The sequence below is a fragment of the Haliotis rufescens genome, unplaced genomic scaffold (assembly GCF_023055435.1).
Source record: "Haliotis rufescens isolate VD_foot unplaced genomic scaffold, xgHalRufe1.0.p SCAF_16, whole genome shotgun sequence".
In the NCBI taxonomy this organism is placed as follows: Eukaryota; Metazoa; Mollusca; class Gastropoda; order Lepetellida; family Haliotidae; genus Haliotis; species Haliotis rufescens.
Window position 1 is genome coordinate 9,136,204 of NW_025963846.1, and position 18,290 is coordinate 9,154,493.

At 40.1% G+C, this 18,290-nt stretch overlaps 1 protein-coding gene across 3 annotated transcripts in view; it reads right to left on the reverse strand.

Moving 5' to 3' along the window:
- LOC124136676 (stabilin-2-like) overlaps positions 1-18,290 on the reverse strand; it is a 232,634-nt gene that overhangs the window by 171,808 nt on the left and 42,536 nt on the right. For all 3 annotated transcript variants that reach the window (XM_048396837.1, XM_048396838.1, XM_048396836.1), the window contains exons 15-19: positions 17,033-17,188; positions 16,072-16,131; positions 13,909-14,004; positions 12,162-12,248; positions 8,822-8,933 (exon numbers count right to left, since the gene is read on the reverse strand). In XM_048396837.1, coding sequence (XP_048252794.1) covers positions 8,822-8,933; positions 12,162-12,248; positions 13,909-14,004; positions 16,072-16,131; positions 17,033-17,188 — 511 coding nt within the window. The remainder of the gene's footprint in view (positions 1-8,821; positions 8,934-12,161; positions 12,249-13,908; positions 14,005-16,071; positions 16,132-17,032; positions 17,189-18,290) is intronic.

Genomic DNA, 18,290 nt, shown 5'->3' on the forward strand with positions numbered 1-18,290 from the left:
CAATCATGACAATACCATGGAAACAAAGCTCTCATATTGGAATTGCCTATAACATTTATATTTATTTCACATGACTGATTGAACCAATGACAAACCTAGTCTTCAGCAACCGATGCTTGTTGTAAGAGCAAACTAACAGGATCAAGTGGTCAGGTTCACTGACTTGGTATGTCATCGTATCCCAATCACTGAATTGTCTGGTACAGACTCAATTATTTACAGGTCGCCATCATATATAGAGAATACTACACTCATTCTCGTTAGATATCATTTTTACGAAACGAGTGGACTTTTTATGATATCTGACAGAGCGAAAGCGAGGTCAAATACCATAGAAAATTCAAGAATTTCTTAAAAATCATATCTAACGGGAATGAGTGTGGTATTTTATTTATTACCAATGTTAACTATATATTTAAGTGTAAATACATAACAACTTTCGTTCTTTGACAGACCAAACTGAAACCAAATGCAAAATCTGGTTATGTATGAATATTGATATATCCTAAATATGGGCATTGTTGACAGTTCTATGCATACGCATTAACAACATGCTCAAGATACTTTTTGAAGAATTTCTTCAACTTATGGTAATTGATGCGCATTGTTGTTAGTAAGCAGGACACCTATAAGAAAAATTTAAAAGTCACATTAACGCCGCGCTTTGAATATCAGACCAACAGTTGGTCACTCGCACTGCTGGGGTCCCGGCTGTGCAATCAAAATGGTTCGGTTTCCTTGATCTTTCAGCTGAATTTATATCCTGTCTGTACAATTTTGGAAGAGAAGAGGGAAATCAGTGTTCACCAAAGACATTCATGTTACCTGTACCACCCTATACTGAAGACGTGAAAATCAACAAACTCAAGTCTGCTTGCTTGTCAGTGACAGCTTCGAACAAAGGGCAAAGTCACCACCGGAATAAGAAAAGACAACCGTGATCTCCTCGAAGACATGATGTCATACAGTGTACACAAGGCATGATGTCACACAGTGTAGACAGGCCATGGTGTCATACAGTGTACACAAGGCATGGTGTCATACACTGTACACAAGGCATGGTGTCATACTGTGTACACAAGGCATGGTGTCATAGAGTGTACACAAGGCATGGCACCATACACTGTACACAAGGCATGGTGTCATACAGTGTACACAGGGCATGATGTCATACAGTGTACACAAGGCATGATGTCATACAGTGTACACAAGGCATGATGTCATACAGTGTACACAAGGCATGATGTCATAGAGGGTACCCAAGGCATGATGTCATACGGTGTACACAAGGCATGATGTCATACAGTGTACACAAGGCATGGTGCCATACAGTGTACACAAGGCATGGTGCCATACAGTGTACACAAGGCATGATGTCATACAGTGTACACAAGGCATGGTCATACAGTGTACACAAGGCATGATGTCATACAGTGTACACAAGGCATGGTGCCATACAGTGTACACAAGGCATGATGTCATACAGTGTACACAAGGCATGATGTCATACAGTGTACACAAGGCATGATGTCATACAGTGTACACAAGGCATGATGTCATACAGTGTACACAAGGGATGGTGTCATACAGTGTACACAAGGCATGGCACCATACACTGTACACAGGACATGATGTCATACAGGGTACACAAGGCATGATGTCATACAGGGTACACAAGGCATGATGTCATACAGTGTACACAAGGCATTGTGCCATACAGTGTACACAAGGGATGGTGTCATACAGTGTACACAAGGCATGGCACCATACACTGTACACAGGACATGATGTCATACACTGTACACAGGACATGATGTCATACAGTGTACACAAGGCATGGTCATACAGTGTACACAAGGCATGATGTCATACACTGTACACAGGACATGATGTCATACAGTGTACACAAGGCATGGTCATACAGTGTACACAGGGCATGATGTCATACAGGGTACACAAGGCATGATGTTATCAGTGTACACAAGGCATGATGTCATACAGTGTACACAAGGCATGATGTCATACAGTGTACACAAGGCATGGTGCCATACAGTGTACACAAGGCATGGTGTTATACAGGATACACAAGGCATGGTCATACAGTGTACACAAGGCATGATGTCATACAGGGTACACAAGGCATGATGTTATCAGTGTACACAAGGCATGGTGCCATACAGTGTACACAAGGCATGATGTCATACAGTGTACACAAGGCATGATGTCATACAGTGTACACAAGGCATGGTGCCATACAGTGTACACAAGGCATGATGTCATACAGTGTACACAGGGCATGATGTCATACAGGGTACACAAGGCATGATGTTATCAGTGTACACAAGGCATGGTGCCATACAGTGTACACAAGGCATGATGTCATACAGTGTACACAAGGCATGATGTCATACAGTGTACACAAGGCATTGTGCCATACAGTGTACACAAGGCATGATGTCATACAGTGTACACAGGGCATGATGTCATACAGTGTACACAAGGCATGATGTCATACAGTGTACACAAGGCATGATGTCATGCAGTGTACACAAGGCATGGTGTCATACAGTGTACACAAGGGATGACGACAACAACCATTCATCAATACTCCATCAATAGATCATTAAGTCAAATACAGAGAAGCTATTTTATCATATACTGTCTAGTTTTCTTCTCACCTGAAAAAAAATAATAGACAAAAGACAAAAAGAAGATCCTGGTGATTACTGAAAAGTAAACACGATCTGTATTTACACATCTACAACTTCTTAAGTATACTTCTGAACTAATAAACATTTTCCAAGTCAACTCCCAACACCCATTCCTAGACCTTATCCCCATGCTTCTCTTCTCACAAGTCTGACCTTCAGTGCAAGGAGTGGCTAATGAAGACAGTGTAAGGAGTTGTCAGCTGTTATCAGTGTCTACAGCCTCCTCATTGATCCCCTCCTGATCGCCAATCTAAACTCCTCACATTGCCTCCTATTAACATGCTGCCCTAAAGGCTTTGACAGCAGGTGTCAATAACAATGTCTTGTAAATAAAGGCTCACGCAATTGATCAAGACAGGTAAACGACATTCCCCTACCGTTTCTTCCCCGGAGAACTAGATGGCTTCAAGCTGTGATGGATTATTGTCTTTTTCATCTAACAATCAAATCAATGCGTAGTAACAATCACGAGTTGTTGATTGCTGTCTAATTTCCCTCCATCTGCACAAGACAGTGATGAAAAATCCATTCCTCATCGTCCACGGCGTTATGAAAGTTTTCGGCATCATTTTGACGACCATATTGGCATATAAAGGGCGGTATCGACTGAGATAAAACACGTTTCACTGAGTGAATGCTGTGATCCTCGGTACACAATCGGGGACACTAAACACGTTTCATGATGAATCAATAAAAATACATTGCATATGAAACAGCAGAAAAGACCCACTTTCAATACGACCTCTGTCCGACAATACTGACGCAAAACTTGGTTATATTTTGGTTTATACAGTTTGCTGAAATGATTTCTAGTTTTAATCATTTTGCTACCAATATTTATTAAAAAGATTTTCCCACAATAACACATAGAATATGTTTTAATGGAAACACTTTAGGTTACAGAGAGAAATCTAAAGTGAAGTTGTTCCACTGATTAAATTTTTTTTGGACTCAATAAAATGTTTCAACAGATCTGTTCGATCAAACCATAACTCTAATCAACATGACCCGGTGGATGTTTTTTATTCCAAAGAAACTATTTGGTGAACCATTTGATCAAAACATGGTCGTTTAGAACTGAACAAAAATTTAATTACTAATTCATGTTCACTTTAAGTTTCTGTCTGTTGTGATGCATTGAGCACCATCGCGAAAGAACTTGCAGGGATACAAATGAATTTACCATTTTTCTTCTACACATGTAGCATTTGATTTATTTAAGAATATTTAAAAAAAAATCAAAACCATCTCTTAAAAATATGCTGTGATCGACAGTATCAAAGAACCATGAAAACATAGCTATCACTTTGCTAAAAACAATTTGCACGAAAGTTCATCATATTCTGAGAATGCTGGAGCCATAATGTTATGATAACATTGTGACTGGCCTCTTTAACCTAATAACAGTAATTCAGTGAGAACATAGTGCCTATTTGAAAGCATTATAAGTGGATTAAACAAAACAAAAGAGAAATTATCACGCACATTTACCGAAACAAATGTTTCCATTGCATATCAAATTATGTCAATGATTAAACACAGGAAGTGATTGATTCAGTTGTGTCCTGTCAAATAAAATGACTTGATGTGTATCAAATGACAACATGTCACATACTCCACAAGGATTGTCATGTCAAGCATGAATAAAAACAACAAGATCAGTAAAATAATAACTGGCATTAGGAAGATGGGTGAAGGGCGGGATAGACTTCTTGTGTCAATAATCAAATGTAGTAAAAGTCAGAAAGTTATTCTAACTTAAATATTTTTAATACATGAGGTATGAAATTTATTTTTTATAATTTTGCTTAAAATGTGAAAAAGAGACTGATTCCAATCTTATGGTTGGCGTGAGTTAGTGAGTTGGGTTTAATGATGCTTAAAACAGCATATAGTTATATTGCAGTATGTCAGCTTAATGTGGGAGGAAAGCCTGAAGTGATGCAGGTCTCAGACGTTTACCACTTCGGTGCAAACCACGAGAACATACCTTTATGGTGCTGACAAACCTTGAAAAGAAAATTGAAGTATACCAGAATTCAAACACATGCAAGTCTGCTACAATCTTATACACTGTGTAGGAGCTACAGTCTTATACACTGTGTAGGAGCTACAATCTTATACACTGTGTAGGACCTACAATCTTATACACTGTGTAGGAGCTACATATCTTATACACTGTGTAGGAGCTACAATCTTATACACTGTGTAGGACCTACAATCTTATACACTGTGTAGGACCTACAAGCTTATACACTGTGTAGGACCTACAATCTTATACACTGTGAAGGAGATACAATCTTATACACTGTGTAGGACCTACAATCTTATACACTGTGTAGGACCTACAATCTTATACACTGTGTAGGAGCTACAATCTTATACACTGTGTAGGAGCTACAATCTTATACACTGTGAAGGAGCTACAATCTTATACACTGTGAAGGAGCTACAATCTTATACACTGTGTAGGAGCTACAATCTTATACACTGTGTAGGAGCTACAATCTTATACACTGTGTAGGAGCTACAATCTTATACACTGTGTAGGAGCTACAATCTTATACACTGTGTAGGAGCTACAATCTTATACACTGTGTAGGAGCTACAATCTTATACACTGTGTAGGAGCTACAGTACTCCATTGTGTAGGAGCTATAATCTTATACACTGTGTAGGAGCTACAATCTTATACACTGTGTAGGAGCTATAATCTTATACACTGTGTAGGAGCTACAATCTTATACACTGTGTAGGAGCTACAGTACTCCATCGTGTAGGAGCTATAATCTTATACACTGTGTAGGAGCTACAATCTTATACACTGTGTAGGAGCTATAATCTTATACACTGTGTAGGAGCTACAATCTTATACACTGTGTAGGTGCTACAATCTTATACACTGTGTAGGAGCTACAATCTTATACACTGTGAAGGAGCTACAGTACTCCATTGTGTAGGAGCTACAATCTTATACACTGTGTAGGACCTACAATCTTATACACTGTGTAGGAGCTATAATCTTATACACTGTGTAGGAGCTACAATCTTATACACTGTGTAGGAGCTATAATCTTATACACTGTGTAAGAGCTACAATCTTATACACTGTGTAGGAGCTTCAATCTTATACACTGTGTAGGAGCAACAATCTTATACACTGTGAAGGAGCTACAGTACTCCATTGTGTAGGAGCTACAATCTTATACACTGTGTAGGACCTACAATCTTATACACTGAGTAGGAACTTCAATCTTATACACTGTGTAGGAGCTATAATCTTATACACTGTGAAGGAGCTACAATCTTATACACTGTGTAGGAGCTACAATCTTATACACTGTGTAGGAGCTACAATCTTATACACTGTGTAGGAGCTACAATCTTATACACTGTGTAGGAGCTACAATCTTATACACTGTGAAGGAGCTACAATCTTATACACTGTGAAGGAGCTACAATCTTATACACTGTGTAGGAGCTACAATCTTATACACTGTGTAGGAGCTACAATCTTATACACTGTGTAGGAGCTACAATCTTATACACTGTGTAGGAGCTACAATCTTATACACTGTGTAGGAGCTACAATCTTATACACTGTGTAGGAGCTACAATCTTATACACTGTGTAGGAGCTACAGTACTCCATTGTGTAGGAGCTATAATCTTATACACTGTGTAGGAGCTACAATCTTATACACTGTGTAGGAGCTATAATCTTATACACTGTGTAGGAGCTACAATCTTATACACTGTGTAGGAGCTACAGTACTCCATCGTGTAGGAGCTATAATCTTATACACTGTGTAGGAGCTACAATCTTATACACTGTGTAGGAGCTATAATCTTATACACTGTGTAGGAGCTACAATCTTATACACTGTGTAGGTGCTACAATCTTATACACTGTGTAGGAGCTACAATCTTATACACTGTGAAGGAGCTACAGTACTCCATTGTGTAGGAGCTACAATCTTATACACTGTGTAGGAGCTACAATCTTATACACTGTGTAGGAGCTATAATCTTATACACTGTGTAGGAGCTACAATCTTATACACTGTGTAGGAGCTATAATCTTATACACTGTGTAAGAGCTACAATCTTATACACTGTGTAGGAGCTTCAATCTTATACACTGTGTAGGAGCAACAATCTTATACACTGTGAAGGAGCTACAGTACTCCATTGTGTAGGAGCTACAATCTTATACACTGTGTAGGACCTACAATCTTATACACTGAGTAGGAACTTCAATCTTATACACTGTGTAGGAGCTATAATCTTATACACTGTGAAGGAGCTACAATCTTATACACTGTGTAGGAGCTACAATCTTATACACTGTGTAGGAGCTACAATCTTATACACTGTGTAGGAGCTACAATCTTATACACTGTGTAGGAGCTACAATCTTATACACTGTGTAGGAGCTACAGTACTCCATCGTGTAGGAGCTACAATCTTATACACTGTATAGGAGCTACAATCTTATACACTGTGAAGGAGCTACAATCTTATACACTGTGAAGGAGCTACAGTACTCCATTGTGTAGGAGCTACAATCTTATACACTGTGTAGGAGCTACAATCTTATACACTGTGAAGGAGCTACAGTACTCCATTGTGTAGGAGCTACAATCTTATACACTGTGTAGGAGCTACAATCTTATACACTGTGTAGGAGCTACAATCTTATACACTGTGTAGGAGCTATAATCTTATACACTGTGTAGGACCTACAATCTTATACACTGTGTAGGAGCTACAAGCTTATACACTTGTAGGAGCTACAATCTTATACACTGTGAAGGAGCTACAATCTTATACACTGTGTAGGAGCTACAATCTTATACACTGTGTAGGAGCTACAATCTTATACACAGTGAAGGAGCTACAATCTTATACACTGTGAAGGAGCTACAATCTTATACACTGTGTAGGAGCTACAATCTTATACACTGTGAAGGAGCTACAATCTTATACACTGTGTAGGAGCTACAATCTTATACACTGTGTAGGAGCTACAATCTTATACACTGTGTAGGAGCTACAATCTTATACACTGTGTAGGAGCTACAATCTTATACACTGTGTAGGAGCTACAATCTTATACACTGTGTAGGAGCTACAATCTTATACACTGTGTAGGAGCTACAATCTTATACACTGTGTAGGAGCTACAATCTTATACACTGTGAAGGAGCTACAATCTTATACACTGTGAAGGAGCTACAATCTTATACACTGTGAAGGAGCTACAATCTTATACACTGTGAAGGAGCTACAGTACTCCATTGTGTAGGAGCTACAATCTTATACACTGTGTAGGACCTACAGTACTCCATTGTGAAGGAGCTACAGTACTCCATTGTGTAGGAGCTACAATCTTATACACTGTGTAGGAGCTACAATCTTATACACTGTGAAGGAGCTACAATCTTATACACTGTGAAGGAGCTACAGTACTCCATTGTGTAGGAGCTACAATCTTATACACTGTGAAGGCGCTACAGTACTCCATTGTGTAGGAGCTACAATCTTATACACTGTGTAGGAGCTACAATCTTATACACTGTGTAGGACCTACAATCTTATACACTGTGTAGGAGCTATAATCTTATACACTGTGTAGGAGCTACAATCTTATACACTGTGTAGGAGCTACAGTACTCCATTGTGTAGGAGCTACAATCTTATACACTGTGTAGGAGCTACAATCTTATACACTGTGTAGGAGCTATAATCTTATACACTGTGTAGGAGCTACAATCTTATACACTGTGAAGGCGCTACAGTACTCTATTGTGTAGGAGCTACAATCTTATACATTGTGTAGGAGCTACAATCTTATACACTGTGAAGGCGCTACAATCTTATACACTGTGAAGGAGCTACAGTACTCTATTGTGTAGGAGCTACAATCTTATACACTGTGTAGGAGCTACAATCTTATACACTGTGAAGGCGCTACAATCTTATACACTGTGAAGGCGCTACTGTACTCCATTGCGTAGGAGTAGTTTGGAGGCAGGAATGTGGGTTAATAGGTCAGGGTTTTTCATCTTTCCTGCCATCTGAAAAGTATGTTAAATATCATGCTCTTACTTTGTGAACAGTTGGGGCCGAAGGTCTCGATGCCAGCACAGTTCTGACAGGCTAGTCCACTGAAGTTTTTCTCACAGAAACATGTACCATTGCCATACCGACTGTCAAAACACTGAAACAAAAGTCAAAGAAAACCATGAGAAATTGTTTTCAAAAACATTTAATTAATTCTAAAAAATATGACTTGCTAAACATTCTGTCACATCTGTTCCATGTTTAGATACAAATTTAAGAGACACACAGCAGGAAACTGTATCTATAAAGATACACGATGCAATCTACACTTGCTACAACTGACAGCTTAGTGTTCTTGAAGGAGAGAAAGGTATTTTATTCAATAGAAAATATCAAATGTTGTATTTTGTATTAAAAAATCATCACTTTGGCCTTTCCTCCCACAAGAAGTTGACACACAGCTACATAACTGAAATACTGTTCAAAGAGTGTATAAAACCATCACACTTTGGGAGTCGTCTGGTGTGTTTTATTTAACACTTTCAAGCTGACAAGCACGCTTGGATCCAAATATCAGAAAAATTAGAAACTTTACGCTGATGTTAGGGGCAGATATTTTTGAAATGTCAAGATATTTTCCTGCGTAAAACATTCTTCTGAAATTGTCGTCCAAAACAAGAAATTTGCTACACAGCTAATATCTCAACGGTTTGATAGTCGTTTCTGCTTTGACCATTAACATTAGGTCAAAGTTGAGGGTCAACTACTAGCATACTATTCATACCCCTTTCTTTCCCTCCCATTGCAAGGCTTATAGGGAATAGGGGAAAGAGGCTTAACATATCAATGGGGCTCCAATCCTGTTCCACCTTGCCCCTCCCATTACACAGCTGGGATCTCCCTATGGGGACAGCAAGAGAGTACACTCTGCACCGCCCTTATCCCCTTGCCCCTCCCATTACACAGCTGGGATCTCCCTATGGGGACAGCGAGAGAGTTCATTCTGCCCCGTCCTTATCCCATCATGCCCCTCTCATTACACAGCTGGGATCTCCCTATGGGGACAGCAAGCGAGTACACTCTGCCCCGTCCTTATCCCATCTTGTCCTCTCATTACACAGCTGGGATCTCCCTATGGGGACAGCAAGAGAGTACACTCTGCACCGCCCTTATCCCATCATGCCCCTCTCATTACACAGCTGGGATTTCCCTATGGGGACAGTGAGAGAGTTCATTCTGCCCCGTCCTTATCCCATCTTGTCCTCTCATTACACAGCTGGGATCTCCCTATGGGGACAGCAAGAGAGTTTACTCTGCATCGCCCTTATCCCATCTTGCCCCTCCCATTACACAGCTGGGATCTCCCTATGGGGACAGCAAGAGAGTACACTCTGCCCCGCCCTTATCCCATCATGCCCCTCCCATTACACAGCTGGGATCTCCCTGTGGGGACAGCAAGAGAGTACACTCTGCCCCGCCCTTATCCCATCTTGTCCTCTCATTACACAGCTGGGATCTCCCTATGGGGACAGTAAGAGAGTACACTCTGCCCTGCCCTTATCCCATCATGACCCTCCCATTACACAGCTGGGATCTCCCTATGGGGACAGCAAGAGAGTACACTCTGCCCGCCCTTATCCCATCATGACCCTCCCATTACACAGCTGGGATCTCCCTATGGGGACAGCAAGCGAGTACACTCTGCCCCGCCCTTATCCCATCTTGCCCCTCCCATTACACAGCTGGGATCTCCCTATGGGGACAGCAAGAGAGTACACTCTGCCCCGCCCTTATCCCATCTTGTCCTTCCATTACACAGCTGGGATCTCCCAGTGGGGACAGCTTAAGATTTTACTCTGCTCTACCCAATCTTTACAGCCTCCTGTCCCCCTGGGTTGGTCCCCCTGGGCTGGTCAAAAGCGTTCTAAGCCTAACAAACAAAACAAACATTTGTTTAAGTGTTCTTAAATTTGGTTTGCAACATAATCTCCCTGCTTTTCAATACACTTCTCATATCGATAGTGAAGCTTTTCAATGACAGTCAGGAAGAAGTTTTCTGAAGCCACCCTGAAAAACCCATTCACGGCAGCTTTGAGGTCATCATTGTCGTCATAGCGCTTTCCACGAAGGTGTTCTTTCAGCTTAGGTGGAAATCACTTGGTGCCAGGTCTGGTGAGTATGGAGGTTGAGGAACCCACATTGTCACACAGTAGCCTTTGTAAGTTGAGAGGCGTGAGAAGAGGCATTGACATGAAGTAGTAGCATTCCTCACCGCTTGATAGAATCTCTCAGGCAATGAAGCAAATCAGCATAGTAGACACCAGTAATCGTCTTTTGACTTTCTAAGAAATCAACAAGGATCACACCCTTTGCATCACAGAATACAGTGGCCACAACTTTCTTTACTGATCTTGAAGACTTGAATTTCTTTGGTGCAGGAGAAGTGGAATGGTGCCATTCCATGGACTGATGTTTTGACTCAGGATCAAAGTGGTAGACCCATGTTTCATCACCCATTACTACCGGTAATCTCTGTTTGAATTTGACGAAATCCTCCTCAATTAGCTCTAAATTTCATATGGTCATGAATTTCTTAGGGGGTACTTCTCTTAAGTCAAAATAAAGTCGATAGTTACAGTAAATACAAATTTTGATTAAATGCTGAACCATTTGTGTATTGCAAAATTATGTAATCCATAGAAGATACTTAGTTCTTTTAAGAACTGGAGATCCAAAAATCTACATAAATGTTAGAAGATGGAAAAATGTTGAAAAAAGTAAAAGAATCTGTCATAATTGTAATTTAAATGAGTTAGAGGATGAATTCCACATAATACTGAAATGCCCATGTTTTAATGATTTGAGAAACCTTTTTGTAGAAAAGAAATATTTAAGCAAATCCCCATCCAAATATTTTGTTAATTTAATGATGAATGATTATGATCCAGCTATAGTAGAAAACCTGTTAATATTTCGTAAAGCTTCACTTGTAAGGAGAGCATGTTATCATTATACTGTACACTCTGTTATCATTAAATATATATATATATATGATAAACCGCCATCACCCTTGATGTATAATTGGTATTTTTGCATACTTTGTTTACTTTGTATATGGGCCTGAGGCCTCAAGTACAAATAAAGATTGATTGACATTGATAAAATCAAAATCTTGATGACTGCTTGGTACTCGTTCTTTTCCATTTCCGTTTCCTTTTGGACTCCTATATCACATTTAGCTGTCTGTCACTAATATACAAACTTCCTCAACGGACCAAATACACTTGCAATGAACTACTCAAACTATGTACTACATTCTCTAGTTTACTTTGTTATGGCCCATGCTTGAAATTTAGTCAGGCTTAGATCATACACTGTAACTCACCTTGCCCCTCCCATTGCATGGCCTCTGGAAGCCCCCTGGACACGACTGACAGTCTTCACCATAGAAACCTGGGCAACATCGTTTCCTCTGTGGGTGAAAGAAACAAGTAATATTCTCACGTAATTTATATATATGCATTTGGAGAAACTGTTTTACTGAAAGTGAACTGGGGTCGTTTCAACAATCTAGGTTCACCACAGCAGCTTGTAACTGTCTGAATCTTGACCAAACAAACCAGTGATTGATATTATAATCAACAATCCATGCCTCTGGGGTACAATGCCATGCCATAAATAATGCTTACGCAATGCCACAGCTTTCTGAAAATCAACGTCTACTTGCAAAGGGTATGTTGCAAAACGAAGTTGCCAGACATTTTCATGTTCATGGAAACACAGTATTATCTCTTTGGAGATCCATGTATTATCTCTTTGGTCGTCCATGTGTGTGGTGTCACATCAACAAGACAACCATATTCGGTTGGTGCATCTACTGAGTTGATACAATGTAGTGGCAGAACTGTATGCAACTGGTTGAGGGAGCACAACATTCGCACCAGACGTCCAGCAATATGCCCAATTTTGCTTCCATGTCACCATCAGTCAAGCAAAACTTGATGGGGACAGAATCTGAAGTTCAGAAGACAAACTGGGACAGTATACTATTCACAGATAAGTCATCTGGACAGCTCTGATGGTCGTGCAAGGGTCTACAGGCATCCAGGAGAAAGTTTTAGCGATGCTTGCTGCACTCAATGTCAATTAGGGGGTGGAAGTGTAATGGTATGGGGTGGCTCCACAACTCATGGGAGAACACACCTCATCATTGTTAATCACTTGAATGACATAACATACAGGGACAACATCGTTCGAGATCATGTTTTAATCTTTTTGCAAATGCAGGGAAGTGATGTCACATTGCAGCAGGATAATGACAGCCAACACACCCATGCTGTGCTGCCATGGCCGGGTGTTTCTCCAGACCTATTCCCCATAGAACATGTCAGGGATGAGATAGAACGATGTCTACGACAGGACCATAACCTGCCAGTAATGCCAGCTCAGTTAGGCCAATCTAGTTGACATTTGGAATAACATCCCTCATGCAGTTTCTATCATCTGTTGTCTTCAATGCCCCACGGCTGCCTCGCCTGTATCAACGCAAATGGTTGTCACACCCAATATTGACATTGTTAATTGGGTTTTTACACCAACCATTTTAGGGGGTTTCGCTTTGTCTCCTGTTACCAGGTTGTCAATGAATTTGTTATGATAAATCATTGATTAGATAAATGACCAAATATTATGCTGTTATTTTCAATAACATTTACATGTCTTTATATGAAACCGAGCTACTTTTTCCCGCTGGAATACAAAAATATTGTGCAACTTTATACTAACTCCCTGGTGGTGTTGCTATGTGTTACACTGACCAGGTCTCTTGTGCAGATATATTGCATACCTGTATATTAACCCCCTGGTGGTGTTGCTATGTGTTATACTGACCAGGGCCCACTTGCACAAAGCGATCTTAGCACTAAGATGATCGTAACTCCCATACTTTAACATAGGCTTACAATAGTCGTAGCGCTAAGATCACTTTGTGCAAGTGGGCCCAGGTCTCTTGAGCAGATATATTGCATACCTGTATACTAACCCCCTGGTGGTGTTGCTCTGTGTTATACGGACCATGTCTCTTGTGCAGATATATTGCATACCTGTATGATGTTACTATAACTTATACTGACCGTGTATGTCCTGTTGCACATGCGAGCACATCCAACATATGCCACATACTGTCCCTCGATATTCACCCAGTAGCGACATCCACTTATAACAGTTTTCTGAAAGAAGGAAACACAGTGTAACAATTAACTAAACAGCTTCATAGATTACAGGAAAATAGTAGTACTACAAGAATAACATCATCATCATCAACATCATCATCATTCCCAACAAAAGTGCTCAAAGGTTACGTGTCATCAAGAGTTGCACCAGTAGTATCTTTAACAGCTGGTGCTGCAAACACAGTAACCTACACTACTTAATTATGCCTCAAAGTGAGATTGACCAATCAGAGAGCAGAACTACTTACCCACATGAGCCCATATACAGTCAGTAAAAATCAGAGATGGTTGTTACTGACCTAATATGAGACTGTTTACTGTCAGTAACAGCCATCTTGGATTTTCCAACACCCACCTCACATATTTCACAAGAACATTCTGGTGCAGAAATTCGTTATTTGACACTGTTTGTGTTTTAAAATAATTAATTGTGATGTGCAAAGACATTAATTTTCAAAGTAACTACGTTCATGAATTTATTACCAAAAATTATACAGGAAAAAAGCTCACAACGGAGGTCACTGATTTACAAAAGGTCACAACGTCATAGAACATAATACAGGATGACGTCACAAACAAGAAATGTGACGCTAATGATACTAACCCCCTGGTTAGGAGCAAGTTACAGTTGACCCCAGATTCCTGTTAACATGTGGGCAGTTTGATTATAATTCTATCCATTTTAGCTATAATACTTGTTTAAACGTTCACATTTAGGGCATTATATATTCCATTGTTAAAATTTGTGTTTACATTAAAGGGCATCTTCCCGAGGCAAGGGAGTTAACAAAAAGTCCAGTTTCCACCCTTGCCGAACTAAGCTGGTATTATGGAGTTACATTTTGGCTGGACTAACGAGTCTATGCATAGTTCAATCAAAATCGCGAAACAAAATCGAAATCCGGTTCGTAAACTGTCGTCCATATTTCGGTCGATTGCAGAATTTGCAAAGCATGTGCACCACCAACTTGTTGTCAGCACATACTTTCCGAATCTTGTCAAGTTTTTAATCATGGTGTTCATGTGATTTTATGCATTTCACGATGTAAGACCCATTTTATCACAATATAGATCTTAATGAACGATTAGATCACCCTGACTGGTGATTGGTCCATAGGAGAGGCTCAGAAGGGACATAACTGGTGGCACTACGATCAAGCCCAGGAATTCCAGCCTAGTTCGGCAAGGGTGGAAACTGGACTTTAGAGTCAGTTAACTCTCTTGCCTCGGGAAGATGATTAAAGGGCTGTATCGGAAACATATGTACTGGTCCTGTCATTTATACTGATTGTAAGTGTCAACTGTTCACTTTGACATGACATGTGCAATGAAGATACCAAAATGTGTAAACTTTTCGGCATAATCAGTTCGTTATGGTGTCTTTTGTGGCCGTAGACGGCGTCATATTAGGTCAGCAGAAAATATTGGGCAAGGCGTGACACCATAATTAATAATATACCTACACATATACCTACACATGAAGTACCCCATCACTCTAGACCTGTACACAATGGTCTATCTAAGTTATACCCTTACTCACCAATGGTTTATCCATGTTATACTTAGTACTCACCAATGGTTTATCTATGTTATACCCTACTCACAAATGGTTTATCTATGTTAATCTCTAACTTACAAATGGTTTATCCATGTTATACAAATACTCACAAATGGTTTATCTGTGTTATAAACAGTACTCACCAATGGTTTATATATGTTATTCCCAGTACTCACCAATGGTTTATCCATGTTATACCCTGTACTCACCAATGGTTTATCCATGTTATACCCTGTACTCACCAATGGTTTATCCATGTTATACCCTGTACTCACCAATGGTTTATCCATGTTATTCCCAGTACTCACCAATGGTTTATCCATGTTATACCCTGTACTCGCCAATGGTTTATCCATGTTATACCCTGTACTCACCAATGGTTTATCCATGTTATTCCCAGTACTCACCAATGGTTTATCCATGTTATACCCTGTACTCACCAATGGTTTATCTATGTTATACCCTGTACTCACCAATGGTTTATCTATGTTATACCCTGTACTCACCAGTGGTTTATCTGTTGGTAGTGGACATTTAAGGTCACCATAACACACATCGCAGGAACCCTGGAAGAAAACAACACACAACATATCCTCAGTGTATTGGTTGACTAACAATCTCATTAAAATCAGAGCTTAGTTTTCACTACCGCTAAACAAAGATCTGAGGACATCCCGTTACGGTTCACGTCAGTACGACCTTTCGCGAACTTTGACCGATCAATGAAATGACTGACAAGAAATTGACATTAGCCAATCACAAAGCAACTTTCTCGAGCTTTATGACACTAGTTTCAAACTGACGACTACGCTTCGAAACATATTTTGACATATTCTCGTTTAAAAAATTTAAAACTGATAAAAAGAACATTCTGGAATGGCTTATAGATGGCCTAGATTGTATGGATATAAACATAAAACCTGTAACTGTCATTTGGAATACCCTGTGTTAAATATTTCAAGGTTGCATGACCAGAATACACATTCCGTCTGTCACTTTCATGATCTGGTAAGCAACGCTTTGATTGGTTGGATGAAAGGTCGTTCTGACGTGACCTGTAATGGGATGTCCTCGATAGCGATAGCGAGAACTAAGATCTGATTTTAATGAGATTGGGTTGACTAAACACAGGCCTGTAACAGGGAGCCATACACTGTGTCTAATGCTGACCATTTCAAATCAGAATCCATTAGATAGACAAGTCTTTTGGATAGTGCTGACTGCTAACCAGAATCCCATAGACAGACATGTATACTAGACAATTCTCCACAGAAATAGCCTAGGGAGACACATATTGGACAGTGTTGACAACACACATGCAAACAAGTAACAATCAATGAAAACCTCTGTCAAAATATATTTTGGAACTGTTGAATTTTTATTACATGTAAGACCACTGCAGAAATGATCACATAAACTTTATTTCTATTTATAAAACATCTGGTTGAAGTGAGGCCATCTGCCTACCCGAACAATTCGGAAGGTCCTGACATCGCAGCGTTTGGGCAGCACGTCCCCCATGTCAGCAGGCACTAGGAGACTCTCGATGTGGTAGTAGATGCCGTTCCTGCAGGTAATGTCAGCCTGCGAGATGTTCACATTGCCGTTCAACTGTATCAGGCCCTAGGGACATCAGAAATGACATCATCATCAGTAAAACAAATCAGAAGACCTATTCTTACCTGGATCTTCACAGGTAAAAATGACTCTTTGAATGGTATTTCAGCAATGATGTGACAGTGGTAATGGGACTAAAATCCAAGGTGACACAAGTCATAGAAATTATCACCTCATTTTGTCACATTGCAGCAATGTGTCTAGAACTGCTCAGAGGCCGATTTTCGGGCCAAAATCTGCAACAAATGTCAGTAAAAATTCCCCAATTAAGAACTAAGAAGTTCTAATTTCCTGATAATACTTATAATATAACTAATGTGACAGCTTGGTAGAGGTCACTTGTATTTAGCTGTTGACAGGTCCAAAAAGTTTCATGTTTAGTTTAACATTATTGATTGAAGGGAACCAACAGATCCTGACAACACTCAGATCCTGACAACATACAGAATCCTGACAACACTCAGATCCTGACAACACTCAGATCCTGACAACACTCAAATCCTGACAACATACAGATCCTGACAACACACAGATCCTGACAACTCTCAGATCCTGACAACACACAGATCCTGACAACACTCAGATCCTGACAACATACAGAATCCTGACAACATACAGATCCTGACAACACTCAGATCCTGACAACACTCAAATCCTGACAACATACAGATCCTGACAACACTCAGATCCTGACAACATACAGATCCTGACAACACTTAGATCCTGACAACATACAGATCCTGACAACACTCAGATCCTGACAACTCTCAGATCCTGACAACACTCAGATCCTGACAACACTCAGATCCTGACAACTCTCAGATCCTGACCACACACAGATCCTGACAACACTCAGATCCTGACAACACTCAGATCCTGACAACACACAGATCCTGACAACATACAGATCCTGACAACACTCAGATCCTGACAACATACAGATCCTGACAACAGTCAGATCCTGACAACTCTCAGATCCTGACCACACACAGATCCTGACAACACTCAGATCCTGACAACACACAGATCCTGACCACACACAGATCCTGACAACACTCAGATCCTGACAACACACAGATCCTGACAACATACAGATCCTGACAACACT